The sequence below is a fragment of the Gambusia affinis genome, linkage group LG10, assembly GCF_019740435.1.
Source record: "Gambusia affinis linkage group LG10, SWU_Gaff_1.0, whole genome shotgun sequence".
NCBI lineage: Eukaryota > Metazoa > Chordata > Actinopteri > Cyprinodontiformes > Poeciliidae > Gambusia > Gambusia affinis.
This window is the reverse complement of record NC_057877.1, coordinates 23374726-23392996: the sequence shown is the minus strand read 5'-3', so window position 1 is coordinate 23392996 and position 18271 is coordinate 23374726. Positions and strand designations below refer to the sequence as shown.

The following is an 18271-nucleotide window of genomic DNA, read 5'->3' as shown; positions in this document are numbered from 1 at the left end:
TTTTATGGCTATTTATTTTTGAATTGAAATAATTGAAATTCAACATCTAATTTATTGAGCTGTGCTTGTATGACTGAACTGCGGCCAGTATTGACATTCTCTGCTCTGGTAAAGTAGGACAGATCAAGCCTTTTTTTCTCTAAATAGAACTACACAGGCAGCCTGATGCATTCCAGCATCACCACAGTTGTGGTTCTTTTTAATGCTGAATGCAAAGTTAAAATTAATTTATGTTATTTTCCTCTTAATCAACTGTTTAATTCTTTGCAGGGAGAACCCAGAAAGAACATTCGATCTGGTAATACAAGTGGCGTGCCCAACGTCTGAAAATGAGGGTAGGTGATGTCAATATTTCCATTCATAATATTTGGATTGTGTGTCTTCTCCTCGGTGTGTGCATGTGCTGAAAGTTTATGAAGCTTTTCATCCATAGAGCTAGAGCTGAAATATATACACTTTTAATTATTGGAAAGTTTAATTGCCACAAGCTTTCCACTAATGTTATAACCTTTGAATAAAAATAACACAGTTTCTTAGTTCTCACACAAAAAATCTATTCTAATCATTTATCATTTTAAAGATGCTGTAGTGGGCTATTAAAAATAAAAATTAGTATTTTTACAGTTCGATTGCCATTCATATAAACAAAATGTTGAGAAATAACTTGAGCTAATTTAGCAGACATTAGCTCAAACTTAACATTGATTCTGTCAGTGCTAAGTGTGTTAGCACAACTACAATGCCCACGGTTTATAGTTAGTGTGTTTTTTTGTGTGTGTAAATCGGCTACTAAGGAGTACATTAAATTTGTGTGCAATTTCTGAAAAGCAAATGTTTACTGTAAATTTATTATGCTTCTGACTGTTGAAACACAACACATCTCCTGTCTGATGCTGTTTCTTCTAAGCTTGAATGATTATTTTCACTTTCCCTTAAGATTTTAAAGTGAATTGATTGTTTACCAACAGTAATGCCATAAGCATCTTCATGTGTATCCATGAGGGTTTTTTTTTTTTTGCTTCTCTGTTTCCAAAATATATTATTATCCTCCAGCCTTTAATTATGATAATTGTTCAGCTTTCCAGTCAGAGTGCCATGTAATTTCAGTGAGCTTTTGCTGAATGCACTTGCACATTATCTTAAAGCAAGACACCAAGTGTCACCAAACTTCAGTGCATGACTGAGTGGGTCTTGCACAATGAGAGTAGTCATTATAACTGTTCTGTTGTTATGCTTGTGTTCACCCGGTCAGGATGAAGAGGACAAGAAAAGGTCACTGAGTTCAAACAAAACCTCAAATGTCAATAAGTTAGCTTTAACATCTTGCTCTGAGACTGATCAAGTAGATATATAGTTTATTTATTTAACAAATGTCTTGAGTTGAAGTTTTATTTTTGTAACTGTTACCCCACAAAAATGCTTTAGAAATCACATTATTGGGTCAGAAAGCTGCTTTACTGTTCTGCTGTTTGCATTAATAAAATATTCCATCGCTGGTGCCCAGAGCTTTTCTGGGAAACGACCGTGGCTCATAAGGAACAACGCTGTGTTCTACCTTTTCATGGATATGGAAATTAAAATATATATTTCACATCAATATGCACAATCCCTCATCAGTTGAATATTGTGTAAAAACATTTTTGTTGCACTTTACACCCACTGTCTACTTTTGCCCGCTCAGTGGACTAGATTTAAAGAGGTGTTATTGGATGGCTCACTTGGGCAGCTGCTGGCCTGACTAGGCAAGGCTGAAAGTTGTCCTTGGATGTATTTCTCATATTGGATTTTAAACCAAACTCATAAACCGCCGGATTGCGCAGTAATAACTGGCTTCCTTCTTGTATGATCCGGGGTCAGGCTCATATCCGGACTCCCTGTTCCCCAGAGCAGATGCTGCAGAGAGCAAGGCTTGCACTGTTCAGGGAAAATATATTCTGCTCAGTAATTTGTCCATAGTGCCTGTTCTACTCAAGAGTTCTGATTGGATCTAAAACTTATCAGTTGAGGAAGCTGTTTGTGAACTAACTCTCAGGAGGGGCTCATGGTTGCGGTGGACAGCGTTTGACAAGAAACAGTTTCATTTACTCCAATGAGGAATGAATCACTTCTCCAAAAAAATTGGATCAGTTTCAGTTTCTTTGACTTAACCTCAACTAGTCTTTGTGAAGTAGAATACTTCTTGGGTATTAAAACGTAGTAGAATACTTCTTAGGTGTTAAAACAATTGCCAAATTTATTTTAATGTCTTAATGACCAAAACGTAAAATATAAATGTGTTATTTTTCTGCAGCTTTGCTTGCATTTTCTTTGTCTCAACGCTATGGTGAGCTTATATTAAGAGCGAAGTGGGTTAATGTTATGAGTCATAATCAACAGTCCCTGGACACGCTGTGAAACCTCCACAAAGTCACACACACCACACACTAGCACCGTCTTCTCCTACAGTCAAACATGATCTTTTTCTTTTTTATTTGCCAAAAAGTGCCACTTCATATTCACACATTATCTTCCCACTGCCTCAGAGAAGCAAACAAACAGTAGGGTGACCATGACGGACTATAATTAAATTGTCATAGCAACGTGATGTAGAAGATTGGAGCATTTGGCATTTGGAGAAGTGGTGGAAGCTTGTGATTTTTCACATCTCTTCCCCACAGTTCAGGGAACTCGAGCTTTATTTTAGATTGATTTTTGGCTGCGTTTTCAGTGTTATACATTTCCCCTATCAGTGATCTAGTTTAGCCTGTAGAAAGTGACTGAAGAGGTGGAGGAGAAGTGCTTGCTGTGTGCGTTATCTTGCTGATGCCGCACCAGGGTTTTGCCACTCTCACCACATCCGGGTCCTGCTGGTTTGAAACTAGATCCATGCGCAGCACCTTGATTCAATGCCTCTACTATGTAAATGTTAGTCCCAGACACTTGTGTAGCTCACAGTTAACTTGCAAAGTTCAAAAAAGCTGCACAAAAGTCAGGTATAAATAGCTAACCCCATATGAAGGGTCACTACGCCTGTACCTAAATTACTTCTGCTACTTGGGTTTCACACCTTCTCTAGCCACAATGCTGAAGACACCCACATATCTGCAGACGGGCCTGCAACGAGCCTGCATTTCAATAAGCTGTTCCATCTTGGCCTTGTTAAACAGGCTACTCTCTAAATAGATTGTGCTCTATATAGTTACCATTTCACTTGGCAGTGTCTTAACTTTCATTTGAAATGGTGTAAATAAAGTAGATATTTTATGGAAAACCCAACTTATAGAAGTCTGATAAAGTTCTGGGCACTGCTCTGGAGGTGAAGTTGCCACAATGGATTCTTTATATATTTATAAAAATTACAGAAAACTTTCTGCATCCTCGTCTTAATACTGTCTTCAGTCAGAAGCCTTTTCAGAACTACTGTAACAATGACTGCTACAGGAGATCATTCCTGCTCAAAGCCATCAGCATTTATAACTCTCTGATGAACATTTTATGAGTTAAAAAACTAATTTCTCTCTAGGATTAATAAAGCACTTTAAACTGTAAGTGAATCCTCCCACCTGAGCTCTGGGTCTCTGCAGCTCCTCTGGAGTTAGCATGTGCCTCATTACAGCTGTAGTTATGTTGAAATTAAATCACACACAGGTGAACTCCTCTAATTATTTGACTTATACGACTTCTGAGTATTCTTCTGGAGTTTTTGAAGCAATTTCACAGTAAAGGTGACTGAATAAGTTTTAGTGAGATAAAAAATTAGGAACCGTCTATCACTTTCCTTTCACAATTTTATATGACTTTGTTTCTCTCAAACGATCCCTTTAAGTTACATTAAAGTTTATGCTTGCAGTGAGGTGTACGGATATGTTAAAGGGCACATTATATCACTTCAACGACCAATCCTTTTTTTTCTTCAAGTGACTTCAGTTTGGATGACATTTGCTGCTGATGTATGTCCTATCATCTAGTTAAATACTATAACCCTGTAAGATGAAAACTGTTAATTTGTAATTAGGAAGCAAAAAGCACTTTATAATTTGACTCTGCCTGTGGTCTGAAATGTTGTGTTGGATCAGCTCCCAGTCATTATTCCCCATTGGTAGCTTTTTCCTTTTTTTTCTTTGGCAGGCAAAGTGCAGCATCATTACTGTAGGTAATCCACCAATTTCAAGTTTAGATTGTAAGATTTGCAGTGAATGATAAAATAAAATTTCAAACTCTTTGTCATTTGAATTAGGGCTGAATCAATTGGTCAGACTAATTGTGATGAATTGGTTATTGAAATAACTGTCAACTAATTTAGTGATCAGTTAATTATTAACTCTAGTATGTAGACTAAAAACGGCTATTTTCTGAAAGAACAGCATCCTCAGAGCAGTAATTAACCTAAAACTGTACAAAATCTTTTTACATTTATCTTTTAAGATGAAAAGAATCTTAGTGTGTAAATGTGTTCTACTTAAAAATCTTTATAATTTTAGCTTCACCTGATTCAAATTCTGTAAAAACAAAAACAAAACCTCATAGTAAGCGCCTTATATTATCCAATTACTAATCAGTTAATCCAAGAAATAGTCAACATATTATCTCTATGCTATATTAATGCTAAGCCAAGCAGAAATCTTATGTTGCTGCATTTTAGGAAATAAAATGTTAACTTTTTTTTTTTAAATTGGTACTATTAAATGAAATATCAGCAGAATGTGGTAATTTTTTCCCCCCTGTAAAACATCAGAATAATCAATTACTAAAATAATCATTATTTGTAGCCCTACTTGGGATTCTCCATGTGTTATTTTCTAAAAAGTACTAGTGCATTTTTTTTACACAGAGCATCAGCATTCTGAAACGGTGTTGCTGGAAGGAAACAACAGTGAGAATTTAAAGCTTGCCACTGCAGTGGTGGCGGTGTTCATACCTGGATTCGGCCCCACACTTCTAACTACAGATCTGTGGCTAGATGACAGACACTGTCCCTTTTCCCCCCATGCAGGTCCACAGAGACCTGGCCTCCCTGTTCAGCACCCCGCTCAGTTCTGCTCAGCTCTGTTGGCACGCTGCTCTGTGGATGCTCAGGCTGTGAGCAGAGTGTTGCCTGAGAGCGTGACTGGCATGCTAGCTACTAGCGGCCCTGGCTACATAAAGCCATATTGATGTGCTTCCAAGATGCTGCCAAAGCTAGCAGATGACGCTAATGCTGCCAAAGCAGTAGGTGGGGACAGATGCTACCTGTCCTCGCCTGCTCCCTACAGCCAGATTGTTCCCGCTAACAAACCAATAAACTTAATAGACCAACATATCAGTTTTACAGCAACATTTATGCTGCAATTAGGGAAGCGATTTATTATTAACATAAAACTCAGTGATGGTCGCCAGGTTAGCATTGGCTTCTCACTGGATGGACAGAGGTTTAGGTTTCTCTTCTTGCCCTTTTTTCTATTTTTTTCTTTTAGTTTTTGGTACCATAAACTTTCCCCTTACTTGCTAAGCTAATTTGCTTTCCTAGAAGAGTTCATGTCAGATTCCCTAAACTCTCTACATATGAGCATTTTTATTTACATGAGAAGTGTTGCTTCCTACTTTAGTTTATGAAGCAGAAGGTTAACATTTAAAATGTAGGAACGTGAGAACAGTAAATCACACTGGCTGCTTTATGAGGTACAAATGACTTGGTACTGGGTCGGACCCCTTTTTGCCTTCAGTGCTGTCCTGATACTTGGTGACATTGATTCAACAAGAAGTCAGAAACCTTCCTTAAAGGTTTTACCCATGCTAACATGATAGCATATTACAGTTGCTGCAAAGCTGTTACCTACCAATCCCTGATGAGAAGTCATTGTTCTTCCACAGCATAAAGAACCTCAATTATTATTGAAGTACTGGACTACTCATTGTCTTCTTCAAGGAACTAATTTGAGATAATATGAGTTTAGTGACATGTAGGTTCATTCTGCTGGGGGAGGCCAACGGAAGAAAGGTACACTGTGGCCATGAAGGGATGTAGCATTAGGGAGGTAGTCTCAGAGCTGTTGGTAATAGAATGGCAAGAAGATATTTCTCACACGTTAAATCACTGATACAAGGTAGGATGAATCCATATTTACATGTTTCTCCAATCTTTTATTATCTCATTTTGGTGAACTTCTTTGGAGAGTTTATTTTTCTTAGCTGAGAGAAGCAGCACCAGGTGTGGTTTTCTGCTGTTACAGTCCATCTGCTTTATGGTCCCGCATGTAGATGGTATTTTAACTGCCTTGGTTGTAACAAATCCCCACATATGCAGAATCCGAGTAGCTCTGCAGTTTCAGAAATTCTAACAACCAGAGAACAAATAAAAGTCCCTTGAATCCTTTTTGTTCTCCAATTTGATGATCAGTTTCCAGTTATTTTTAGCATAATTAGATGGCATTGTTGCCATGTGATTGGCTTAGTTGCAATTTGTATTAAGAAGCAGTTGAACAGGTGTATTAAATAAAGTGGGAAGTGACAAAATATTTCTTTTTGGTGCTGAAGTTGGAGCTGTACAATTATAAAAAGAACATTTTTGTCTGCATCTTTTACTATCAAACTACTGTCTCAGCTTCAGCTTCCTCAAGCAGCACTGTCATGTCGTTTTACTCTTTCTTTCACCCTCTCCTTATTTAGAAAAGTTTTTTCCCTTATTAAGTAAAACTTCTATGTAGTACATGTTTTAAAAAGTGTTTTAAAACATAATGACATTTTGCAAAAATGTCGGTGCTCTGTGACCCAACCATTGTTGGTTTCTAAAGTCAGATTTTTCTGCCAGTTTTGTGTTAAGTTCATGGTGGGCTCACACCAAGTCTTTGGAGAACTTGCCGATGCCATGGCAGCAAGAAGGGTGTTGATTGGTCATTAGACTCCTGAGACAGCCCCCGCTCCTCACACGTTGTTCATCTCTAAACTCCTCTGCCTCTCTCTTCTGTCTCAGCCATATGAATTTGTGAGTCTTGAGTGTTGAACACCAGGCTTGATATCATCTACTGTTATTTTTAATCAGTTTCCTTTGAACAGAATTGAGGAAGTGTCTTCACTTTCCTGCTTTGGCGTGGTAATGAGTAGACATTCAGAAACCCCCTAACGAGAGCAGGGTTGCAGTCAATCAATAAAGTAGTCTAAAGTTTTAGTTTGAGATATTTTTTAGTCTGCTGTTGAAGTTAGAGGATATTTTTGCCTAAAGACTTTTGAGTTGTGCATCTTGCTTTTGTGAATTTGTCTAAGTGGTATAAACATGATGTATTTTGCAAACGTAATAATGTTGTAAGATTCTATCTTTACTAAAGAACTCTTAATGAGGAAGAAATTACTTCTTGTTTGCTGGGGCGTAAAATGTGGTCATACATCAGCCTGTTGCTTTTAGCAACTATTTAAATTGGGACAGACAAGAGAACATGTTATTTTAGTGAGTTATTCTTTATAAGTCAGGAAATTCCTACAACAGGGGTGGCAAAGTCCTTCCTGCAACCTTTAGATCAGTCAGTTTGTCACCAGGCCTCTGAAGAGCTGAAAAGGAAGAAATGCATGTAAAGTTTGCAAGTCAGTTGCTCTAGTTGAGTGGACTTGGCCTCCACTGGGCTACAGGAAAACAACTATTCACCTAAACTTTCTATATCTACACTTGTTTAGAATTAAAACTACTTGAGCAATAGACAAGGGTAGACAAGGACCAGGGGGTCAAAGAATATCCATAACAATCATCATATGCATAGCTAAGTCACTGTTTTGGAGTCAAAACAGGAAAGACCCTGCATTGTTCTGCGTCACAAACAGATGTAAGCTTTGCTGAACAATACTGACACCTGTAACCACGTGCTTTAGTCAGAAGAGACCAACATTAAGCTTTCCAACATCTAACAGTCCAACTCGGTGCAGCAAAAAAGAAAAGATAAAAATGTGGAAAAACACCTCATTCTGACTTCAGTAAGAGCTTTTGTTTTAAGTCTTGATTGGAGTCCTCATTCCCTTATTCACTCATGCTTGCCAAAACATAGAAACATTACAATGGATTTCTCATATTTGCAGGTGTAATTTCTCTGAGAACAATCATTCATGTTTTGCTTGCATATTGGTATTAAGTTATTCAAACTAACCGTCTGTTCTGAAACTACTGGTGTCTTTTTCATGTTGCATCAGCCACGTCTCTTGCTTCTTCCTTTGTGATCACACTGCAGGTTAAAGAGTGACAAGTTGCAAACCTTCTGTCTCACCTTCTGATGACTTGTAATGACAGAGAAAGAGATTTTTGACGACAGTGTAGAGACGAAGGAAATCATTCACTCTCGTGTGACTTTTCTAAACTTTGCAGACATATAGTATTTACAATATAAACACGGTGCCAAGTGTTGGGACAGAGAATGAAGATGGGAGGCTAAAAAAAGATGCAAATACTCTGCTGGTGGTAACATATAAACTCAGAACCAAGATGCAGAGGTTTGTTGGTAGAGCCTTCCCGCTCTCCAATGCAGCACTGAAACTCCAGGGGAACTGTATGCTTCGGCTGTGTGTGTAGATACAGGTAGATTCTGTGTTGTTTGTAGGGGTGTGTGTGTGACTGCATCTATAAGATTGAGACTCAGAAGCTGGGAGAACTGCAGGAGGCTCATCTGAATTCACTAGTGCTGCCAGACTGGAGGGGGGTGTAGATTGTTAGGGAGGGAGGGGGGATCATGGAAAGACTTCTAGGCACTGACACCAGCAGGCTATTTTTAGACTTCCCCTTTTCATGGTGAAAAAGTGGGGAAAGTAGGAACCTGATCAATAATTTAAAATAAAAAGATTTTGATGAATGCAGAAGAGTTTCATCACATTATCCCACTTGCAGTCTTGCAACAGTCTTCTTGGTGGCTTGTCTTTTTTTTTTTTTTTGTTTGTGTGTTTTCTCCATGTACTGTGCAGTTTTATGGGCTGGCAGCTGAATTTATTTTCCTGTGATCACTGTTGAATTTTATTTCTAAAACTCTGTGGCAGTTTTATAAGCTTTTATGATGGACATTTTTATGAGGCCACAAAAATGTCCATCTGCACGACGCTTCAAGAACAAAAAAAGTTGTTGTTATTGTTTTTCATTCATATGAGTCCTGTCAAAATGTGACAGATGATTTAGAATATGCCGTATGCTTTGCACAGCAGATGGTGCAAATGTATGCTGTTGTACTCCAACAACTGTGTAAAACCTGATTTTCTGAGTCAAAGCACAATAATTGGCAGGTACTTATGTGTGTAATACCAGTGTGGCCTAGTTTAGCCCACAAATGAACAGGATTAGCTCAGCCTTTGCTTTAATATAGCTTTGGTGATGATAATCTGTGCTAGCCTGTTAAATTGGATTTCAGGGGAAAAAAAGATGTTCACTTTTATGATATGTCATAATAGGATTTGACTGAGTATGGATTTCATTCATTTTTTCTCCTTGTCTCAAATGGAGAAAGCACACCAAAAAAAGGAAGCACTAAGTTGGTATCAGCTGACAGTTCCAGAAAAGTGATCATGTTTTGTTTTCGATTAGTGAACTCAGGCGTCATTGCAATACACAATCTCCACCCAAGATGAAAGCAGTTTATTGTAAAGCCTGGACCTCACATTTTAAGTTAGGATTTGTCCAGTGAAGAGGAGAAAGTCAGGAGAAGCTTTATATAGGTACATTATCTTTGATACACAGGGCTGCACAGTGGCGCAGTTGGTAGAGCTGTTGTCTTGCAGCAAGAAGGTCCTGGGTTCGATTCCCGGCCGGGGATCTTTCTGCATGGAGTTTGCATGTTCTCCCTGTGCATGGTGGGTTCTCTCCGGGTTCTCCGGCTTCCTCCCACAGTCCAAAAACATGACTGTCAGGTTAATTGGTCTCTCTAAATTCTCCCTAGGTGTGAGTGTGTGTGTGAATGTTTGTTTGTCTTGTATGTCTTTGTGTTGCCCTGCGACAGACTGGCGACCTGTCCAGGGTGAACCCCACTGGAGATAGGCACCAGCAACCCTCCTGACCCCTCTATGGGACAAGGGACTGAATGGATGATGATGATAAAATGGATGGCTTCCATTCATTTTATATAGAAGTGTACTCAATATGAATATCCTTTTCTTTATTATTTTAAAACTGACACATACCTGCTTTGCAAATTTCAGAGCTTTAGAATTTTGGTGATAATGTACTGTGAAGCATCTTTACTGTGTCCTGTATGTCTCTGTGTTGCCCTGCGACAGACTGGCGACCTGTCCAGGGTGAACCCCGCCTCTCGCCCGGGACGCAGCTGGAGATGGGCACCAGCAACCCTCCCGACCCCATTAGGGAAGAAGGGTGTAAAGAAAATGGATGGATGGATCTTTGATACATAGCAAACTGGCACCATACTTGAAGATTTAGGTGTTCTGTGGTGATTCTGGGCCTATGTAATTTGCATTTAAGTTGCACATGTGTGTAATACCAGTGTGGCCTGGTATTACAGGCCACACTGTGATAAAAATCACTTGTGATAAAAATGACAGTTTAAAATGCAGAAATTAATTTGTCTCTGTTGGATGAACTTCTCAAATAACAGTCGACACAATAGTATATCTGAGATACCTGAATACAGACATATTAAAACACTGTTCAGAAAGGAAGGATTAGTACAGCTGCCTATTAACAGTCACTTTTTAAAAAATTTTTTTTACAGAACACTATTTTTACCCTATAACATTTTCTATTCTGTTTATAATAAATACTGTACCACTCAGACAGAGCTTTAAGCAAATTTTATACCTCAATAGTCACAATATTGGTCAGTTTAGACATCATAAGTTAAACAAGGAATAATGCATCAAATGTTTTACTCATCAGAACAATCTTAGTTGTTTTTTGAGAACTGCAGCCAGATTTGAACAGATCATAACTCTATTCAACTATCTATTTCCTCAGCTCCCAGCTGTGATGACTTCACGGAAAAAGAGATAAATGGTTCTATTTAAATTATTTTTAGCATCCTCCCAAACATGCTAAATAGGTGATCAGTCAGTGAAGTAGTCTGAGGTAGCAATAACTTTTAGCCTGTTTTGATCAAGTCAAGTTTATTTGTATAGCTCATTCTAAATTTGTTTCAGATTTCAGAGTAATTAAACGTATTAGCATAATCCAAATGTCCTACTTGTTAGAAACCATCCCAGATTTTTTAAGTTGGATTCCCTTTGGGTAATACTATAAGTAGGACTGAATGTTTGAAATTAGTCTGGAATGTTTAAAATTCAGTGTATTATTTGGAGTTGAATTGAAATAATGTAATTCTATATTTACATTTAATGTATTTACTTTGTAAAGGTCCTTGAGATGACTTTTGTGGTGAGTTAGTGCTGTACACATAAATTAATCTAACGGAATTTGATTTAACTTATTTGTAAGAAAATGCCAGCATTTTTTTTTTTTTTTTACATGTACTAAACCTTTTTAACTGTGTTATAAACTTCATCACTCTAATTTTTAGATTGTATTTATTTGCATGGTGAGAAAAAAAGCATGGCTTGGTTAAAAAATGAGTCCCAGTTACATTTTAGTGTCATTGGGCCCGTGTCAGTTTAATACTATGAATGAATGAATGACAAAAGATGAAAATGTGTTTCTCCCGCCTATTAAGAAAATCAGCCTCTTTACTGACATGATTTGCGGACTGGTATCTGGACATGTAGACTTCCCTTGTCCTTTAAACCTTAATTTTATGGTCAAGGCCAAATCCAAGCACAGCCAAGAGTAAAAGCCGACTGTCTGTGCTGTCATTTCAGCTTTCATTCTTGATATTTACATGTCAACAGCGATGCCCTCAGGCTACGTCTCGCCACTCGAGGCTGCTCCTAGTTTGCCTAACATCAAACAATTACTGTAAAGACGAAGGCGTTTACATGCGTGTGGTACCCCTACTGGCCCCTAATTTGGGTTCTGGCCTACTTTTTAAGGACGGAAAAAAAAAAAATAGGTCAATCTTGATGCCTCTGTAAGTGTCCAGACATTTTACCGTTGCAAATCTTCTAAATCAGTCTTTGTTTGCATATCTGCATAAAGACACATTTATAAATCCCTCTCCTTCCAGTAATCATTAATGTCTCAACTGGACAGCTTTTTGTTTTTTAGTGAAATCTTTTGTTAGAAATTCCTTTTTTGTATTAATTCTGTAAGAGAAATGTAGCTAAAGTGTTGACATTTAAGACTCCAGTCAGTCTGGCATCACTTAAGTTAAATTGTTGTTTGTGTTCAGATGTGGGAAATTAAAAGGTTTGAATTACTTTGCACTGTTCTTTGAACACCCACAAATGCACCAGTGTTGGAGCTTCAAATTTTCATTGGGAATATTAGTGTAAATTTCCATGTACAAAGTTAAGACAGGTTTAGTTATTAACTGATGTTCTAGTAAACATATATGGTCATATTCCATAAATTATGGTTCTGATGAGGCTTGTTATAGGAACTTTAATGTGTTTAAGTTAATTACATTGATTTTGATGTGTTAAAACTTTTAATTTAAATGATCACTTTTTAAAATTTTTATTTCCATGCAGAAGTTTTGGGCTTGAGTCTTTTATATTGTTTTCATTCATGGTAAATAAAGCAAAAAGGTTCTGATCCCGTATCACAATTTATTAAAATACATAATGCATGTGATGGTTTCATTATTTGATACATGAACTTCGATGAAGGCTATTTACCTTCAACAAATCAGTTAACAGGATGAATCATTCCTGCCTTCTACAATCTGGAGCAGTGCATTAAAAACATCCACCACATTTAGTCTTTTATTTGGAATTGCCATTCCAATTGTGGTTTTTCTTAATCATCAAGTGTTCTTTTGTAAGTTTGACAAGTGTCTGATCAAATCACAACCTGAAGCTCTTTGTTAGGAAGTAATTTTATCTCTCTTTGATCACTTTTGCAATTAGAAACACATCTGCTGTGTTTGTGGTTGAACAAAAGATGACTACAACCGCCTGTAAAAGTGGAAAGAACTCTCCATCGAGTGAAAAACTATAGTTCTCAGCAGTAATCAATCAACTTTTCAATTGTCTTCGCTTTTTCTGAGTTAGCTTGGAGCTTTGTCATTGTTTTATCACAGAGGCAAGGTTCTATCAGCCGTTTTACTTTTCCCGGCAGGTGGAAACCCTTCTCATTTCCTTCATCTTTTAAGATATTTCAGATTAGGTTTACACAGCATGAGTATTGTGTGGTCATTTTTAAAGCTTTTTTCTCTTTAAGGCAGGAGGTTCATCTTATATTTATAGCTCACTTACTTGTGTATTTTTATGTGTTCACAATAAATTGTCCGACTCCGGGTTCCTGTGTTCTTTCAGCGTCTGCATTTTTGTGTTCTTCAGGTTTAGCATTTGCATAGCGTTTCAACAAACTCAGAGCAAAGTTTTAGTTTGTGCTGTGCTAGATTGCATAATTTTACACTGCAAGTTGTTTTACGCTGAAAAACTGACTTTTCAAGATTTCTCCCTTGTTCGTCAAAAGTTTGATCAGAGTATGCCTATACAGATTAATTACTGGTTTAAATAAAGTTTTAATACCTCTCCTGTAAAATAATATACTTCTTTGTATTTAATTTTTTCCCTTTGGTTTTAGATTTACGTTAAGCTGAACAAGCTGAATTTTATCAAAAAACCCAGCATGTTTACCTCCCTTTAAGTATAGTTCGTCAAAAGTTGGCATGCAGTAGTTTTCTGCCAAATTAGATGTAAGAGTGGAGCATTCTTGTGTGTGCAAAGCTGCATTTTGGTGATGTTTTGCCAGTGTTTTTCTGTCAGTGCGCAGTCCATCAGTCCTGCAGCATGCCGAGGCCCCTGTGTATATGTTTGAGTTTAGGTAGTGTTGTACGCTTTTAACAGATCCAGGTATGTTGCCATCCCTGTGGAAGGATTGGCTGACTGAGAGCTGACTGCTTGACTGAGAGCTGTCTGTCTGTCAGCCTTTGCATGTGAACTTCAAATCGCAGCTCGGCGGCACCGAGCATGTAGCCGCCAAAGGCAAGGCTTTACAGTGTCATCAGCGCCACGCGGCTGCCTCTGGGTGCTGTGCCATGTGACATTAACTGAGATCGATCCCCTCCACACCTCAAGGAGCTTCTGTGCTGCACACGGCGTTTTCTCTTAAAAACAGTCGTCTAACAAAGACCTCAGCAGCAGCTTTTAGCAAATTACCAACCGAACCCTTGAAATGTTCTGTGATAGATAAACACTAAAGGTGCAAAATGGTTTAATAAATTGTGTGAAGTTTGTTAGGACTCATTAGTGAGCAAGCCACATACTGAAGGTAAACTAACACACAATGTGGTGAAGATTATAGCTTATCGATCGATCCAATATTAATATCTGTATCTGTATATATTTTCTATAGGGCAGTCATGATTTATTATTTATTTTACATTTTCTTAGAATTCCTAATTGCACTTTTAACCATTTATTGCTGTCTGGTGTTTTACATTGTTTTTCTAAGTTTCTTTATTATTTGTTAGATCTTCAATCAGGCACACCTGATCTTTTTGGGAAAACTCCAACTTTAGCAACACATACACCGCTGCGCAAGGAGAGCAGTAATCTTTGTAGTTCTGGAGGCGCTCACCCACTGCTCAGGTGGGTGAATCTCTTGAGATGACACATGTGGATCATTCTCTCCACAAACATGGCCTTCAAGAGTTAAAAGAAAAAAACAAGTTCTGAAAGAAAGCCATAGGATGTCTTATTTGCAGTGACACCTAGAGGACAAAGCAAACATGTGAAAGAGACTCCTCTGATCAGATTAGAGTACATACAAAATCTTGTGTGGGTTGGAAAACCTGCACTGCACTAGGTGCACTAAGGCTGAAACAATTAATTACAATGAATCAATTATTAAAATAATCATCAACTAACTTAGTAATCATTTAATTACCTACTCTAAAAATGGTGGTGGCAGCATTATACAGTGGGAATTCTTATCTTCAGCAGGGAGAGGAAAGTTGGACTGAGTGGAATGGAAGATATTTGGAGCTAATAGAGAAAAATCATGGAAGATCCCTGCTAGAGACGGAGGCACCCACAGCTTCAGTGGACTAAATAATACATACACATTAAAGCATATTCATCTGTCAGAATGTCCTAGTCAAAGTCCAGACATAAATACTTTTGAGAATTTGTGTCAAGTCTTAAAATTGCATGTTCAAAGAAAGTCTCCATTCAATGTTAGTGAAATTATGTAATTTTACAAAGAAGGGGCTGAAATGTAAGCCTGCAGGTGAACAAAGCAGTTATAGAGGTCCTCTAAAACAACTAGCAAAATTTGATTCTACAAAGTATTTATTTCTCAGATTCTTAATTAGTAAAAAAAAAAAATAAAAATAAAATCATAAGCAATGTATAATTTCCTTCAACTTAATAGTTATGGACAACTTTGTTGTCTATATTAAAGTCCAAGCGGTTTAAATACTTGCAAGGAACTGTGTATTATGCACATTAAAAAAAACATCCCTTTGTGTATTAATGTAGTCCCTCTCCATCACTTTGCCTTTGACTGAGTTCATAGAACTGTTATTTGTCTTTATTTTCTTAGATGTTTTGATGAAAGCAGATGGTTGGAACATATGCAGAGACATATGCATTTACATAAAGACATGTTTCGGCCAACTAGCAGCACCCACCAATGAAATCACTGTGTTTACTTGGTGGCACTCCGGCCGAAACGACGCGGCTTTTCATAATATACATTATATTTTAATGTTTTAGGCCTGAAACACTTCAGAGTAAAGTCAGCGGACTCCACCCATAGAGATGCTGTTTTAGTTTATGTTCCTGTTTAAAGGAGGAATCCCTCCTCTTAACAAACGCGCTGTGTGGTGGCTGTGTTGAAGATGCAGTCATGCGACGCTGGTGTTTGACATAATGTTGGACCAGTATGGAATCTGACTGGGAATATCAACGCTGATACGTGGTGATACAGAGAGGCTGTCACAAAGGTTGCATCCATATGCTGTGCCACTCATTCGTGAAGCTGTGAAATTGGGTTGCATCCCAACTAGCCCGGAGACAGTATCGCTTTCACTCCTCTCATTCTGTCTCTCTCACTCTCTCTCTCTCTCTCTCCACCTCTTCTCCACCCCCCTTCCCTCTCTCTCTCTCAGCTCATCCCACTGAAGCATTTTTCTCACATTGCTGGGGAAGACGGAACAACTAATGTGGCATTAATAGGGTCACATCATCTCCATGCAGCTCGGTCTTTCTTCCCCTTCCAACTGAGACTGTTGTTTATCTTTTTTCAGATGTATCTGTAGAGATGGCTTGGAAATCCCTCAGGCCAGCATCTCTCACATGTGAAGGCTGCCAGTTGGGTTTTTTGGCTGGCAGCTCAGACTCTACCTTAGAGGTTGTTTTGTCTCTTTGTTTATTCAAATTTTTAAGCATTTGGAGGCAAATCTCATCACTCCTGTGAAAATGGAGACCTATTTATGGATGTTATCTAGATCAGCTTTGTGATGCATTTGTTGGCGCTTATCTAAAAAAATAATAATAAATAAATAAAATATAGTGTTAGATATAACTAAGACTGAAAATTAAATAAAATAAATATGGTAAATGACTTGAATCCATGTATGTTTTCCAGAAAACTGGATTTTTCTCTCTCACTTTGCAGCCCTTACTTTAACAACATAGTGTGACCAATCAAGATTAGTAAACTTAAGGAGCATGTCATAGTTTTAAGATGTGACTGAAAACATTCAAAATCAGCATGAAATGTAATGCCATTTGCAGTACGAGACGTGATAGGCAAATTGAAAAACCAGTTTTAAACGTCCCTGAGTGTGTTTTTCTTTCTGCTGGCTTTTGAAAGATGCCAGTTAATCTGCTTACTCCTTTAATTGTGAGCGGAGGGGCCGGGCCTCCTCCCGGCCAGAATAAGACTGCTGATCCAGAAGTAAAACGATGACCACCGCACTTATTCCTCCCTTTAGGTTGTTCAACCCCCTTAGTTTTCTTTAGCCGCCCCTCGTCTCCGCCTCCTCCAGCGTTGCCTCCATCAGAGGGAAGAAAGCTTCTTCTTCTGACAATAGACATTTTTTGCCATATGTTGGCTTGACATCTTCATCAGGTTCACAGCAGGTTACCTTAGTTAACTTTCACTCCACTGCCTGATGGGATTTTCTCCTCCCGATTCTCCAGTCGGCCCTGGCTCAAAGTCTAGACGGCCTCCGAGGCAGAGTCCCTTTAGCCCCTTGTCCACAATGGCCATATTGTGGACGCTTAGTAGTGCTAGCTTCCTCCAGTTATAGCAAACAGGCTAGTGCTAAAACAATGCTTTTGTCCAGGGGCATATGAGGGGGCCTAATCCACTACATACTGTGAAATAAGTCTCTGCCTGAGATGAGAGCGAGCGAGAGAAAGTGAGTGAATGAAATCTTTGCCAAGGAGGTTAGAGTGCAGCAGTTTAACCCCTGGCCACGAAAGGAGGAGGAGAGGAGGCAAAGGGAGAGGGAAGAAAAGAGGAACAAGAAGAGGCAGGCGCTACATCCCTTCATCTCTGCAACACGGATGGAGGAGAGGGGCTGCCGATGGCTTTCTCAGCTTCTCTTCTCACCAGAAGAGCTGCTGTTCGCCATATGGGATTTGGCCTCCCTTAACAAACAGGCCTCCTATTCACTCACATTCAGTCGTCGATGGAGAAAAAAGTGCATTTTTATGCCTTTACAACACTGCATGGCCATGAGGGCTCCAAGTCTGTGTTTGATTCACATAGTATAGAGAATTATAAACCAAAAGCTTTCATCTAAATGTGTATTCACACTGGATTTAGAGTTGGCTCTTTTTGTGCTTCACTGAAGTCCCAGTTTTAAAGTGCCTCTGTTACTGTTGAGGTGATCATATAGAAGTACAGAGCACAAATCTGCCTCTGGTCCGTGGGCGTATTCCACGTTCATCATATGCTTATTCCAGTTGTTTGAAAAGGATATTTTTATCCAGCACTGTGTCAGTCAAAGTTAGTAGGCATGTTTTTTTCCTCTCTCTTTCAGTGACAAAATGACTTCAAGTTGAATAACTCGCTGTGCAGCGCTGGGCAGTGTGAGATTTCTGACACACTGGTAAAATGTGCCAACTTTTTCCTCCAACCAGCAGCATTAGGAATGACATCCTCTGCCAGCAGCTTCTTTTTACCCTACTTGAAAATCCCAAGAAGCACAGATTTATGCCAAGACGAACATGCCAACGTTTCTCATTTAGAGGCAACAGACAAAGATTTGTGGGTAAAATTAAAGAAAAGGGAGGTAAAGCATCACGTTTATTTCATCTCTAATCTGAG

General features: G+C 38.5%; 1 protein-coding gene across 3 annotated transcripts in view; it reads left to right on the top strand.

Moving 5' to 3' along the window:
- The window catches only part of dennd1b (DENN/MADD domain containing 1B), a 135946-nt gene that overhangs the window by 1906 nt on the left and 115769 nt on the right, over positions 1 to 18271 (top strand). For all 3 annotated transcript variants that reach the window (XM_044130502.1, XM_044130503.1, XM_044130504.1), the window contains exon 2: positions 271 to 335. In XM_044130502.1, coding sequence (XP_043986437.1) covers positions 271 to 335 — 65 coding nt within the window. The remainder of the gene's footprint in view (positions 1 to 270; positions 336 to 18271) is intronic.